At 46.5% G+C, this 12,755-nt stretch overlaps 7 protein-coding genes across 7 annotated transcripts; 2 read left to right on the forward strand and 5 right to left on the reverse strand.

The window, feature by feature from the left end:
- Positions 1-185: 185 nt before the first annotated feature.
- FSST1_004622 (uncharacterized protein) lies at positions 186-836 on the forward strand (the record flags this gene model as incomplete). The annotated part of the gene is made up of 1 exon (XM_083230816.1): positions 186-836. The coding sequence occupies one exon, from the start codon at positions 186-188 to the stop codon at positions 834-836; it is 651 nt and encodes a 216-aa protein (XP_083088052.1).
- A 928-nt stretch (positions 837-1,764) lies between these two features.
- Positions 1,765-4,571, forward strand: FSST1_004623 (transcription factor domain-containing protein; the record flags this gene model as incomplete). The annotated part of the gene is made up of 5 exons (XM_083230817.1): positions 1,765-1,952; positions 2,004-2,607; positions 2,653-2,733; positions 2,783-3,450; positions 3,500-4,571. The coding sequence occupies 5 exons, from the start codon at positions 1,765-1,767 to the stop codon at positions 4,569-4,571; spliced, it is 2,613 nt and encodes an 870-aa protein (XP_083088053.1).
- A 530-nt stretch (positions 4,572-5,101) lies between these two features.
- Positions 5,102-5,797, reverse strand: FSST1_004624 (uncharacterized protein; the record flags this gene model as incomplete). The annotated part of the gene is made up of 1 exon (XM_083230818.1): positions 5,102-5,797. One exon carries the CDS (start codon positions 5,795-5,797, stop codon positions 5,102-5,104), a length of 696 nt encoding a protein of 231 aa, XP_083088054.1.
- Positions 5,798-6,771: 974 nt separating this feature from the next.
- Positions 6,772-7,446, reverse strand: FSST1_004625 (GNAT domain-containing protein; the record flags this gene model as incomplete). Its single annotated transcript, XM_083230819.1, has 1 exon — positions 6,772-7,446. One exon carries the CDS (start codon positions 7,444-7,446, stop codon positions 6,772-6,774), a length of 675 nt encoding a protein of 224 aa, XP_083088055.1.
- Positions 7,447-8,087: 641 nt separating this feature from the next.
- FSST1_004626 (DUF4267 domain-containing protein) lies at positions 8,088-8,468 on the reverse strand (the record flags this gene model as incomplete). Its single annotated transcript, XM_083230820.1, has 1 exon — positions 8,088-8,468. One exon carries the CDS (start codon positions 8,466-8,468, stop codon positions 8,088-8,090), a length of 381 nt encoding a protein of 126 aa, XP_083088056.1.
- A 499-nt stretch (positions 8,469-8,967) lies between these two features.
- On the reverse strand, positions 8,968-9,773 carry FSST1_004627 (sugar O-acetyltransferase; the record flags this gene model as incomplete). Its single annotated transcript, XM_083230821.1, has 3 exons — positions 8,968-9,328; positions 9,385-9,621; positions 9,673-9,773. 3 exons carry the CDS (start codon positions 9,771-9,773, stop codon positions 8,968-8,970), a joined length of 699 nt encoding a protein of 232 aa, XP_083088057.1.
- Positions 9,774-10,557: 784 nt separating this feature from the next.
- Positions 10,558-10,996, reverse strand: FSST1_004628 (hydrophobin; the record flags this gene model as incomplete). The annotated part of the gene is made up of 2 exons (XM_083230822.1): positions 10,558-10,650; positions 10,700-10,996. 2 exons carry the CDS (start codon positions 10,994-10,996, stop codon positions 10,558-10,560), a joined length of 390 nt encoding a protein of 129 aa, XP_083088058.1.
- Positions 10,997-12,755: the final 1,759 nt, after the last annotated feature.

Genomic DNA, 12,755 nt, shown 5'->3' on the forward strand with positions numbered 1-12,755 from the left:
ATTGTCCTATTTCCTTGACATGTGCATGGAAGTCATTCGTTGGTAGTAAAATGGAGTCTTGAACAGTCTGAGGTATACTCATTGAAGCACGTGATCATACACGTGCTTTGCCGCGTTATGCAATCGTCGCGTATCCCTGCCAAGTCGCCCATATTATCAATTTTCTATTCTCCCTACTTCTCACCATGCCCGTTAATAGTAAAGACAAACGGAGATATACCGACCAACAACTGAGCTTGGCAATCCATGAAGTTAGGTTCCTCGGCTTCAGCATCAAAGGTGCGGCTCGTCGCAACAATGTTCCAAAAACCACCTTAATGGTTCGCCTCAGAGGTGGTAAAAGTCGAAGAGAGGGCCACGAGGCGAGTCAACGCATCTCTGCTGCGGAGGAAAAGCTGATCGTGTCTTGGTACGTGCTGCAAGACGCGTTTGGGCTTGCCCCTACAAGGAGGCAGATTACAGAGCTTGTTACAAAGTTCCTGGTAGATCGTGGCGACGACCGACCACTGAGCCAAGGTTGGATGGGCCGCTTTATTGAGAGACATGAGCCAATCAAGCAAATTGAAGCAAAGAACCGTGCGAAGAATGGGCCAACTGTCATCACACCAGAGGCTTCGCAGATGTTCTATCAGATAATAAACAACCCTACGCTCGTCAGAAGCATGCCGGAAACAGCCAGTGAAGCCAATCAGGCTAACGAGTGTGAGCACAATGAGATGAACATGACCAACGAGGTCAATGAGGCGATTGAGATTGAAGACAAAAAGCCAAAATCCGAAGGACACAATGCGATGGAAACAAACGAGGTTGACGATGAGCAAATACCAGGGAAATAAAGAATAACCCGGCAAAGCTTCAGAAACGTCAAGTCTATAGTGCCCTTCAGATCGCAAAGGCGATGGTCAGCAGCGCGGCAGTTATGTAGAGTCATCCGTGTCAAGACTGGCGATCCAATTACAACGCGCCGCTAAGGTTCGTTGGAGACTGCTCTAGGGTATGAGAATGCGAAATAATTCAGCAAACATAACAGTGAAGATAAGAGGCAGTACCAAGGCTGAGGACAATAAAATAACAATTGAGATCACAGCAGCGGGACATACGGAATTTAGCAGCCTGGAACAAGCTTGAGGTACATGACAAGTTCAATTCCAGACCATGTTCAACACCAAAGACACAACAACTCTGTGTCCAATGTTCCAAACACGGGAAAAAGTCTACCATACATTCAATCGCGATCAATGATTGGCATGACAAATTCCATCCAGACAATTGATGTGCAGCTCAGCCGTTCTTGTCTACGAAAGATCTTCTGCAGATCTGCGATGTCGGCACTTGCCGGTTTGCCACTTTAACCGCCGCGTCGTCACAGATTTGTCCATACATATCACATCCATCACATACCTAAACAAAACCGAAACCTGAGAAATTAACAACAAGGAGAGACAAAATAAACGATTACTTCTATCTCTTCAGTACATACCAAGAACGACAAGCATTTCCCCACGGGGCTACAGCATAATTAACCCCTCTCTGCCTCTCGGGCCTGGAATCCGAGGATCCCGACGGGAAATTGAATGCCGCTAATTTACTCCTTACAGGGGATATTAGTTGGGGTAAATCCGGGGTTCAGGGCCTTGAACCTCGATATTTCGCGTCGGATCTCTTCTCCTTCCCCTCTCTCTCTGCTACTCTTCACCTTCAACCTCGGGTAACATTACCATTTGCCGCCGAATGTGCTCCGCTCTCCTCTTATCCTAGGCCAGGATGAATAACTCCCAGCAACATTCTATTCGCTTTGCCAAGAAGCAGGCCTCGAGGAAGAGAGCGACAAAGGCATGCCTCAAATGCCGAAAGCGCAAGGTTAGGTGTGATGTCACCCGCACCTCGACACCTTGCACCAACTGTCGTCTTGATGGTTGCGAATGCGTCGTTGCTCGTCGCGTGGATGCTTTGTATGTTGATCTTCTTTTTGTTGTTTCATCTACTGACTTGTCGCATTATAGTCCCGAGACAAATGGCTCTTCGTCAATCGCCTCAAATGATATCCTACGCGATTGCGAGGCCGTTACAACGGCCGAATCACCAGCTTCCAGCAACGACAACCCGCCAAGTCCCATCGAAGAGGCTTCCTGCGCCCTGTTGAACCTCGAAGAAAGCGAATACAAATCTCCACACCATCGCGACCGAGCAGATATTGCTACACCAATCAACCCGACGCCTGAAAATGTATTCGAGGTCGAGCGGATAGAGGAATTCACGCCAGCGTCTTTCCAATCCGCTTCATCAGTAGTAACCATCGAAGAACCATGCGAACCTGTACGGTCCGAATTAAAAGCTTTATACTCGTCGATGCCGTTCCTGAGAACATTAAATATGCGCGATTGCGATTTCAATCACCTCAACACCCAAGGCTGTCTACGCGTTCCGTCCAAGCCCATCCTCGATCAATTTATGAAACATTATTTTCTCTATATCCACCCGCTATTACCTCTTTTAAACGAAGCCGACTTCTGGAGTGCCTATGACCCAAAACCCTCAGATAGTGCCAATCCTGGTACACCTGTATCGATGCTTCTACTGCAATCGATGATGTTTGCATCATGCACTGTACGTCAACACGACAAAGTTTTGAGTCTTGTCTAACAATCACAGTTTGTTTCAAAAGAAAGTCTTCAAACTCTTGGCTTCTCAACCATTCTTCAAGCAAAAGAATCTTTTTACACAAAGGCCAAAGTACGTCTCCATGCACAACCGCCTTTCTCGTCATATCTAATTGTCGCAGCTATTATATGACTTTTCCACCGACCCTGACCCCGTCTCCATCGCACAAGCCGCACTCCTCCTCACATACTGGTGTCCAACCTTCCGCTCTGGTCCTCGAAAGGCAAACAGTAGATGGCTCAGAATAGCAATTCAGCACGCCAAGTCCTGTGGGGCTCATCAATACGACATGCCCAACTTAGGACTAACAGTCTCGCAGCAGGATATGAAGCGACGAAATGTCTTCAAGCGTGTTTGGTGGTGTTGCATTATCCGCGATCGTATTATGCCGATTTGTGTGAGAAGGAATATTCAGATCTCAAATTCGCATTTTGACTTTGCTTCTTGCTCACCACTGGGATATGACGACTTGGTAGATGAGCTCGAGTCGTCGCGCGTTTATAATATTGCCACAAAGCATAAACTCATTCTTGCTTTGGAAAGACTTACAGAGTTGTGTGTTACGCTGACAGACATCCTCAGTTTGGTCTATCCAACTGAAAGCATACCGATATTGGACGCCGAGGCACATTCATCAGCTTATGTGCAGGTGCAAGAGCACAAGAGGTCGTTGAGGTTCTGGGCTACGGCTACAAGACCACCTTTGGCCCTCAAGGATCTCACACAAAACGCTGGACCACATGAAGATTCTGCAGTGCTGTTTACGAACCTGGTCTGGATCTACTTCCAGTAAGTTACTTATTGCTTCAACACGGATACCGTTGCTAATATTTTCTAGCGCGAGCCAAGTAGCCCTCTGCAACTACGAACTTCACCTCGGTCTCGTCCTGGGTCTCATCACACAGAGGCCCAAAGAAACCCAATTCCTCAAAAACAACAGAAGAGATCTGAGAAGTGCTACGAAAGCCATAGCAGAATGCTTTGCGCGTTTACATCCACACCGTCTAACGCGCTGGCTACCGAGTAGCGCAGTAGCATGCACAGCACTCCCACTCGCGATGCACATGGTGGATATCAAAATGTCCGCGGCCTCTTCCGCTGCCGAGATCTGGTCCCGACCAGATGTTGCTTCTAAACAGTCACGGCTGAATGTTCTCATCCAAGTGTTTAGAGAACTCCACCCCAAATATGACGGCGTGCATTCTATCTCCAAGACAATCCGATATTTTATGGAATGCGTTGGCGTCAACGAGCCTACGCAAATGATGATCACCAACGACCAGAGCGATGTCCTCGCACGAAGTCCCGCCCAGTATCTACGGCTTGCTTTGACAATTGACGTGTGTCTGAGCCAAGATCGTCTTGTACAAGACAGCGACTTTCCCGCTGCCCTGAGACGTTTTGTCAACAGGAATCAATCACTTATGCCCATACTTCTGGGCCAACCCAGCATTCCAATACCGATGCAAATGACAAAACCAGTAGTGTTACCCTGTCCAGCATCGCCACGCCCGTTATCGCCCAACACTTATGCAAGAAGCTTTTCGCGCTGGATGGAGGATGATCCAACGGTCAGCTTCGCCCTTCAAATGGGAATCGACGTAGGCACACGACCCCAGGTGGTACAGGAAGTCACAGAAAGGGCCCAGAAGGCTTACTCAGTCAGCACTGAGGAGACTGAAACGTCACCCTCTGACAACTCGCAGGTTGTCAGTTCTCAGGGAGATGATGAGCAGGTCGATGAGACTGTTGATAGGACGAGTGATGCCCCAATGTCGGGTATGACGGAGGAATTGCTGCAACGTCTGCAGGGCGCAATAAACTGGGCTCAGAATGATCAGTCCCTCTCATTTGCGCAGGATGTAGGCTTATTTCCAGAGGCTATGTGGTTGAACCAGGGATACTTGTAAACTGGAACTGTATTATAACATTAATAATTAGGGGACGGCGTTTCCCATGATCATGATATGACTTGTATTTATGAAGCAATGATAGCAAGCCCTACAATATGGACTACGGACTCTGTAAAACCAGTTCAACCATGGTGAATTAACGGAAGTGATTTGTTTGAGATCCACTAGCCAAATTTCAAGATCACTGCCCGTGAATACAGAACCATGATGTTTTTAGTTTGTTCCATTGATATCGTGTCTAGTCATATATGGATGGATTGGTATCAGGCAAGTATCACGGGCGATTATGGCATCATGTGAGAGACATTCTGAACAGACAAGGACGATTGAATTAGCATTGTCTAGTAGAGTGTATTATATACAGTGTCCGTCCTCCTACACATGATAGAGAAATCCTCCACAGCCACCTGGTCTGTCGGTGCCTTCAGTCCCAGAGAAAGTAAAACTCTTGAATAAGAATATGTCAAAAAGACGATACGAAAAGAATATCAACCCAAACACCCTCTGTTGAACTGACAACTTAAAGCTCACTTAGAACAGGGCGTGCCATCAGTGTTGCCACAGGTGTTAGTGTCAGTACACTTAGAACCGCAGCCGTAGTCGACAAAGTCGGAGGGAGTAGTCTGTTCCCAGTTGTCCATGCACTGAGTTTCGTCACCGTTACCCCAGTTACATCGCTGGCGGCGGTATCCCTTCTGCTTAAGGACCTGCTGCTGGGTCCAGACAGTGTGGCAAGCTCCATCGTCCCAGGTGCAAGCAGTAAGGTCCTGGCCCTGAACACACTTGGACTCGGAGTTTGTAACCTCGAAACCGAGACCTAGGGAGATACCCTCGAGTTCGGCGCCAACATTGACGCTGACGCTCTCTGATCTCTCCTGGCAGACTTCCTTGCCAACAAGCTTTGTGGCTGTGCATGTTTGTGTTCCGGTGCAGTAGATGTCACCAGATGCCTTCTGCCATGGGGTGTGCTCGACTGAGGTCTCAAGGACGTAGTAGTCGTACCAGCACTTGCGAATCCTGGGGAACTTGTAGGGGCGAGTGGTTCGGTCTGAAGTGACGTAGGTTCCTTCGCCATCGGTGTAAGGACCTTCGTAGGTCCTGGAAGTGTCGTCACAGACAGGAAGGGCGTTCTGGCGCTTTGCTACAGCTTGTGCAGGGGCGGTTGGGCCAGCCTGGACAGAAGCCAAGAGAAAGGAAGAAACGAGAAGGCTTTGGACGAGCATAGTGAATGTGTTTTGGTAGATTATTGTTGAAGATGGAATGATTGAGTGAATGTGGTCGATGCTGAGAATAATGCTGAGAGGGAGAGAGCTTCTGGTCCGTCTTTATAAAGTCAATAATCTGTTGATTGCCCCCATATCCACTCCAGCTGACGTATGAAGTTAAGATCATCTGTTAATAGTCAAGGATCGCGAAAGCTGACATGATTGTTTCACGATACAAGGTAGAAACGAACATAACCAGGCGCCTTCCATGCTTGCCAAGTTGAGCATTGTCCACTTTCCTGCCTAGTCAACAGCTGGAAAGACTTGAGACGAAATTAGCTTAGAAAGATGCACGTCCCTCAACTGTGAACAGCATGCATACCTAACGCGTACGACTGCCGAGCATGGTAGTTGCTCATGAAGCCATCTGATCTTGAGATTTGTTTGCCAATATTGGTTTATCCGACCACTTATTTTCATAGATTTACAAGTAGCAACGATAGTTCTAGATAGCCCAATGTGCTCCATCCCTTGAACTAGTTGAAGTTATTACCCTTTGGCGTATCTCGGTCTTCGCGATGGGTTCCACCCAGACGTCAGCCCTAATGATCAGCTACTTGAGACGAAACATTCGGGCTCCACTAGTTTAATTACTGATAAGCGGCGATTACACGCCAAGCAGCGATGTGCCGATTTATCCCATAAAGCATTGTGTTCACCTACTTCCTAAGCCTTGTCACGGATCATCACTATCCACCGCCTTTCAACTAGTGGGAGAAGCCACTTGATCTATAACTCCTTGGCAATCATCCCCAACCTCCGTCTTTGAAGGCTGTGTTACTGATTACTACGACCCTTTCACCTTGGAATTTCATTGTTTGTAATATTGTTATCATTTTACTCGGGTCAGATTCGAAAATCATAAACTTGGTGCTTGAAAAGGGTTGTCATAATTTCTATAAACATCTACATGGGCCAAACCTACAGATTGGCTAGTAAACAGGTACTTGAGAAGCCTTGACTGTCCACCCATATATCGACCAATTTCTCTCTTCGTTCCTCCATTCCTTGACTTTCTCAAAACCAGCCTTGGCTAAAACACAATTACTGCCAACATTCTCTTTGATAGTTTCCGCCGCACATCGTTCCACGATAGCACCATCAGAACTCGCTCTGATCTCTTCCTCGCTAAGAGTTGTACGATCCACCTCAATCGAAGCCTCGATCCGTGGCAGCTCCCACCAAACCTCCATGAACGCTGCCAGAAACTCGGTAGCGTATCCTTTCCCCCAAGCCTCCTTGCGAAACGCGTATCCGATAGCTGGCCACCCAAGCTCACATGCCCGTCGATAAGTACCACCAGCGCCAATAACTTGGCCAGTTTCGACAAGACTGACCACATAACTGAAGTCTGTTTCATGGTGTGGCGGTAATCTTACTGAAGCCCAACTTCTGGTTTGCTCAAGGTCCTTGTCAGGGGCACCTTGCGCCGTCCACATCATGACCTCTTGCTGAGCACGCATGGGAAAGAGATCTTTTGCTGCATCTTCATAGAATGGTTTGAGGATCAGACGTTTTGTTCTTATGACTTTGCGGTCTTCCAATCGTGGATATGGAAGTTTTGTGAGTGTGGTTTTGATGGGTATAAACCCCAGCTTTGTTGTCATCGTAACGAGAATAAGTAACTTAAGTATGTCCTGTAACTTATGGGACTGGAATAGCCGTGCTTGAGGAATAAAGGCAAAGATTTTAGAGTGTAAGTGATAATAGAAATTGTACTATAGTCAATAGCTCGCGAGCGTTTGCTTTTTAAGTGCGTTGGAAGCCGGCGCTAACTTAAGGTTAAATGCGGCCTTGTTCGGGATTTCCTCTATCTTGACTTGACTCATTCAATAATTAACCAGGGCCATAAGGAAATATTCATATTGTTTAGCCGATATCGGCGGCGCTTGAGTTGGGCTGAATATTAGTGTCGATATCCTGGTAATTATAGCTTCTGTGTCCTATTTCTGTGTCCATAACCACCTGGGAATGCCCTCAATTACGTCTTTCGGCGTGGTTTTCTCTGGCTATCACAATTGAGAATAGAAGAACAAGGGTAGTTTTGAAATGGATTGATGAAAAATCAGAAATATTGAATTGCACTAATGTCCAGAAATATCATTTGTTAACCTAAGCTGGGTACAATCTTGACACGGGATCAGGGTTACTGTTCGAGTAATTGATACGACTTTTTTTCTCGTAGTAATCACAATACCCCTCGAGGTCTAGGTGTTCTGATAGCAGTATAAAAGAACTGACAAGCCCATCAAAACAGCCCAAATAACCCAGCACTGAAAACGGCCAACAGAGGTGGAAATACCCAATGCTGAGTCTCACCACCCCCGATGACAATTCTGCTTACAAACCCATCCGTCACTGGCAAAGCAATAGTAACACCCAAAGCCTTTGCCATCAGCTTCTCATCACCAGTGGTCCATATGAGTGCGACCAGGAGACCAACTGAGATATTTCGGATGCCCCAGATACGCATCAGGGCGTGGCTGAACTTTTTGGCCTCTGGATCTTTGGGGATAGGGAACTCGAGGGCCTTTAGGTGGGCATTGGGACGGAAAGATGCGTTGGAGCCAAGACCGGCAAGGAAGAGGCCTAGACCAAGGGAGCTATTGAAGAGGATTGGATGCGACATGATGATCTTTTTAGGGCTTGAAGTTCTGTTGAGATAGGTATTATTTTCTTTTTTAAATGGAAGGTGAGAATTTGGTAAAGGCAATAGCGGGTGGATATGAGTAAGACAATGTCTAATGGCAATGTAAGAATCTTAACAAAAAGACAACAGATAATTAATATATATAAATTTGGTTATCGTGGAAGTCATTGATGATGTTATCACTGTGTCTTGTTAGTGCTTACAATGTCAGCGAGTCCGAAGTCCGAGGTCTAGCTTGAAACCTCATGGGCTGACGTGGTTGCACAGCCAATCATAGTTCAATTGCTTATAAATGGTCATCGGCTTTAAATCATTTTCGCGAAGGACGGAGTAAAGTGATCAGTTTAATTCCGTGACCTTCAGTCGGCATGTAAAACATTTATCTTCCCACATCGCGACTCGCGACTTTGAGTAAAACAAAAATAGGTAGTGATACCATATAATATATGCAATTAGTTCTATCTTAGTTGCAAACTATTTACTCTCGATCGGGCATGTTTCGATAAGGGTTGCTGGGATCGGCCATCTCCTCTTCAATACTCTGTATCGTCTTGACAACCTTTGCAGGAGCACCCAGAGCGATTGAGTAAGGGGGCAGACTCTTTGTGACCACGGAACCAGCACCGACGGTACAGCCCTTTCCGATAGTAACTCCAGGAAGAATGATGACGTTTCCTCCAATCCAACAGTCATCTTCAATGCGAATGGGGTGTCCGAACTCGACGAACTTTAACCTCGAGAGAACACTTGTCTCGTGGCCAGCTGTATAGATGTTTACATTGGGGCCCATTTGTACGCGGTCGCCGATAATGACGAGACTGGTATCCAGAATTGTCAAGCTGATGAGAGAGTTAGTTAACAATAGAGGCCAATGAATTTGATGAAAATGGCTGACCCAAAATTCATAAAGCAGTTCTCTCCAATAGAGACATTGCTTCCATAATCGGGTGAGAATGGCGACTCAATAAAGGTGCCGCTTCCAACCTTTCCGAGCATCTCAGTAAGCATCTCGGACTTTTTCTTCTCAATTTCCAGGTATGATCCAGTGTTGGGATCAAGATTGTTGAACTTGTAAGCCAGGCCACGAGCTTTGTGACGGCCTTCTAGCAACTTTGGATGAAGAGGGTTGTAACTATTCCGCGATTAGATATACTGTTGCGAAGTGAGAATGAATGGTACACACAGCATTCCCGAGATCATTTTCTCGTACTCTTCACACCAGGGTGTGTTTTTGAGAGTCTTTGCGATCTCAATGATCTCTGTATCTTTTTGTTGCTTGGCCATGATGATATGACAACTTGGTGAGGTAGGAAGAGAATTGAGGGAATGGGTTTGTTGTTCTTAGAATGATAGGATCGTAGGATATGGTAGATGAAAGAAAGAGAAGAGCAGAGAAAACGTTCAAGAATGAAGTCTGATGACTGCAGCGTGGAGAAATGAGGTCAGTGAGGGTTTAACGACAGAAGGCTCGATCGTGACGACGTGTAGCCCCACACAGTGCTATTCATGTCGTTTTCCGTGCTGGACAGTTTAAGAAAAGACTGTATTGTTGCTACTATTACCTATCTCGGTACAGTGCCAAAGACATATCCGCTTGCATTTGGCGTTTGCGGAGTCTCCGCCTCTTAGACCACTACCGCAATAGGAAACTGTCACAACTACCAGATCCATTTTATTACAGATCCTCGATATGAACCGAGGCAGAAGAGATGAAAGGCATATTCACAAAGAAGCGGTGAAAAAGATTTGCATAACCGGTTATATTTTGCAAATTTTATATACACTACCCAACAACCAAGGAGACTGAATCCAAACTTGTCATGTAACTGTTGGTTGTTGAAAATCGAGAAAGAGCCTGGCCACAGCCAATTCCCAATTCAAAACCTAATAGAAGCGAATCTCCTTCCAAAGCTCATCCCTTTCTCATCCCTCGTAAGAAGCATATATACCAATGAAGTATCATAAAATGATCGTGACTTGTCGTAAGGAGCGTAAGTGTTTGTGAGTGTCGATCCATGATGGTGAAAAATGTTTGATGTGATCGACTGTTGTGCTTGATGTAAGCTGTTTAGAAAAGGGGGAAGGATCCACTAGACTCCTGCTTGAATGTGATCTTGCCACCTCCGTTGCCAACGTTGCAGCCCTGCTTTCCGTTCTGTATCTGTAGTCAGCAAACCGGAGACTGTATGTTGGTTGTTTGGGTTACTTACGTTGTTCTGGCAGCAGACCTGGATACCGTTGCAAATGCCACCAAGGCCACCCTGGGAGAAGGAAACGCAAGTGACATCGTTCTTCTTGGTGCCCTCGTTGTAACAGCAGTAGAGAGACTGGCCATTGCCACAAGAGTTGTTCTGGTTGTTGTTGTTGTTGTTGGTATTGTTGGGACGCTCGGGCTTCTCAGGCTTCTCAGGCTTCTCAGGCTTGGTGGGCTTGGTGGGCTTGTTGTTGCTGGGCATGGCAATAGCACCGGTAGCGAGGGCAATGATGGCGAGAGCGGAGAACTTCATGTTGAAGGTTTGAAAGTGTTGGTCTCGAAAGAGAGTGTTGAAAGGTTGAGCTGAGGATGTTGTTGAGTGAATGAGTTGAGAGTGAGTGATGAGGAAAGATGTTTGAAGACGGAGGAGAGGCTCGTTTATATATTCATTTCTTGTCATACAAAATCGATGTTTTGTCTCGTTTTGATGTTATGAACAACGCATCGCTGTGTCTTTGGAGTCTAGATCATTGCACCAACCTCCGAGCTGAACCTCTTGGAACTTCGGACAGCCCATCATCGTGAGGTCCTGACGCCAAAGATCATTTTCATCAGCTGAATATTGAACTATCGAAGTCTTTTCCGTTCTCGACACCATCGTCAAAGCAATAATGATGCAGGAGTAAGCTCACTCTGAAGCCTCAAAACCCCACAATTTGGTAAACATCGTGAAATAGTTGGAGGAGAACAGCAGTAGGCTGAATCGAGACCTGGGTCTAGATAGGGTCCAAAGCTGCAGCTTGTGGAGTGGCCTTTGTGAGCATGGACTAATGCACCGACGACCCGACGACGAGGACAATCTACGAGGTTGAGACACATGGATTGTATTTCGGTGGTTGGTACACGGGTGAACAACAAGCACAACGGTTGGCCGATGCTAAAGATGCATTGCATTGTACGCCAAAGCTTACGGGGTTGAGTATACCTGCATGGTTGAATGTCACTCGGAGACTTTTCTGCCGTTGAGGAAAACAACGTTGTAGACTTAGCGCCAACAGTAGATGTAACGGCTTCATGCATGATGCTTGGTGTGCACAAAGAAATGGCGATGCCAGCCCGACAGCCCGACCTGGAAGGACTAGACCTGCGTTTATGGGAATGGACTGCTGCAACGGCAAGATCTCAGTCATACTCTCTTTCGTGTTCCTGGCTAAGGGTTCAAGGCGTTAAAGTGTTGAATCGAAGAAAAGAGTGAGGGTATCTCCATTTTGTCTTGGGCTACTAAAAGTTCTATACATTGTAACAAGTACGGTAGTTCGGGTCAACTCTGTGTTTCTCTGCGTTGGATGGCATGCTCTTCAGACTGACAAATGGATGTCGTACACGTTGTTACAACGTCGGAGAAAGGTTAATGGTCCCGAAGAGGGGTTTCTACTGGTTGCCCTTGTTCCTGACCAACGGTTAAGCCATAGATCAGGACAACAAAGGCCACCAGATACACAACACTCAGCTGAGGTGGAGAAGAGAAAGTCGAGATCAAGCCCAGATGCTGACGGGCTTGGGTCAACAAACAGGTACAGATCAGAAGACTCACCAGATCTAGTTTGGCAAGTGCATCAGTGTGATTCAATGTGATACAATGTGATTCAATGGCACATGAGGGACTCTGCTGACAGAATTGTCGAGATCAAAGTCAGCCAAAGTCACAAAGTTGAAGCCATAGTCGATTATTGGCGCCCCTCATCGGTAGCTTGCATGTTAGTCAATAGTATTGGAGGTCCACTATCGTATGCGGACGCATTGACCTCGTTCTATACGAAGGTCAGCCTCAACTTACTTATGTCATAGTCTGTCATAACAACAGGTGAAAACACAAAAGGCGTTTCAATAGATCTGAACCATACTTCCACCCGCCACCCTCATACAACGCGCCAATGCAGGCACCAAAGTCTGAACACAAAGTTTCTGCACAAATATCATCCTATGTCTCGCTCTACCCGACTCATTCAGCATCGACATCACCATCGCTACCAATTCATTGTCTCTAGCTTCATTTTTCTCTGCACCGCTCC

This window comes from Fusarium sambucinum, chromosome I (genome assembly GCF_050947815.1).
Source record: "Fusarium sambucinum isolate potato_lamoka chromosome I, whole genome shotgun sequence".
NCBI classification, from domain to species: Eukaryota; Fungi; Ascomycota; class Sordariomycetes; order Hypocreales; family Nectriaceae; genus Fusarium; species Fusarium sambucinum.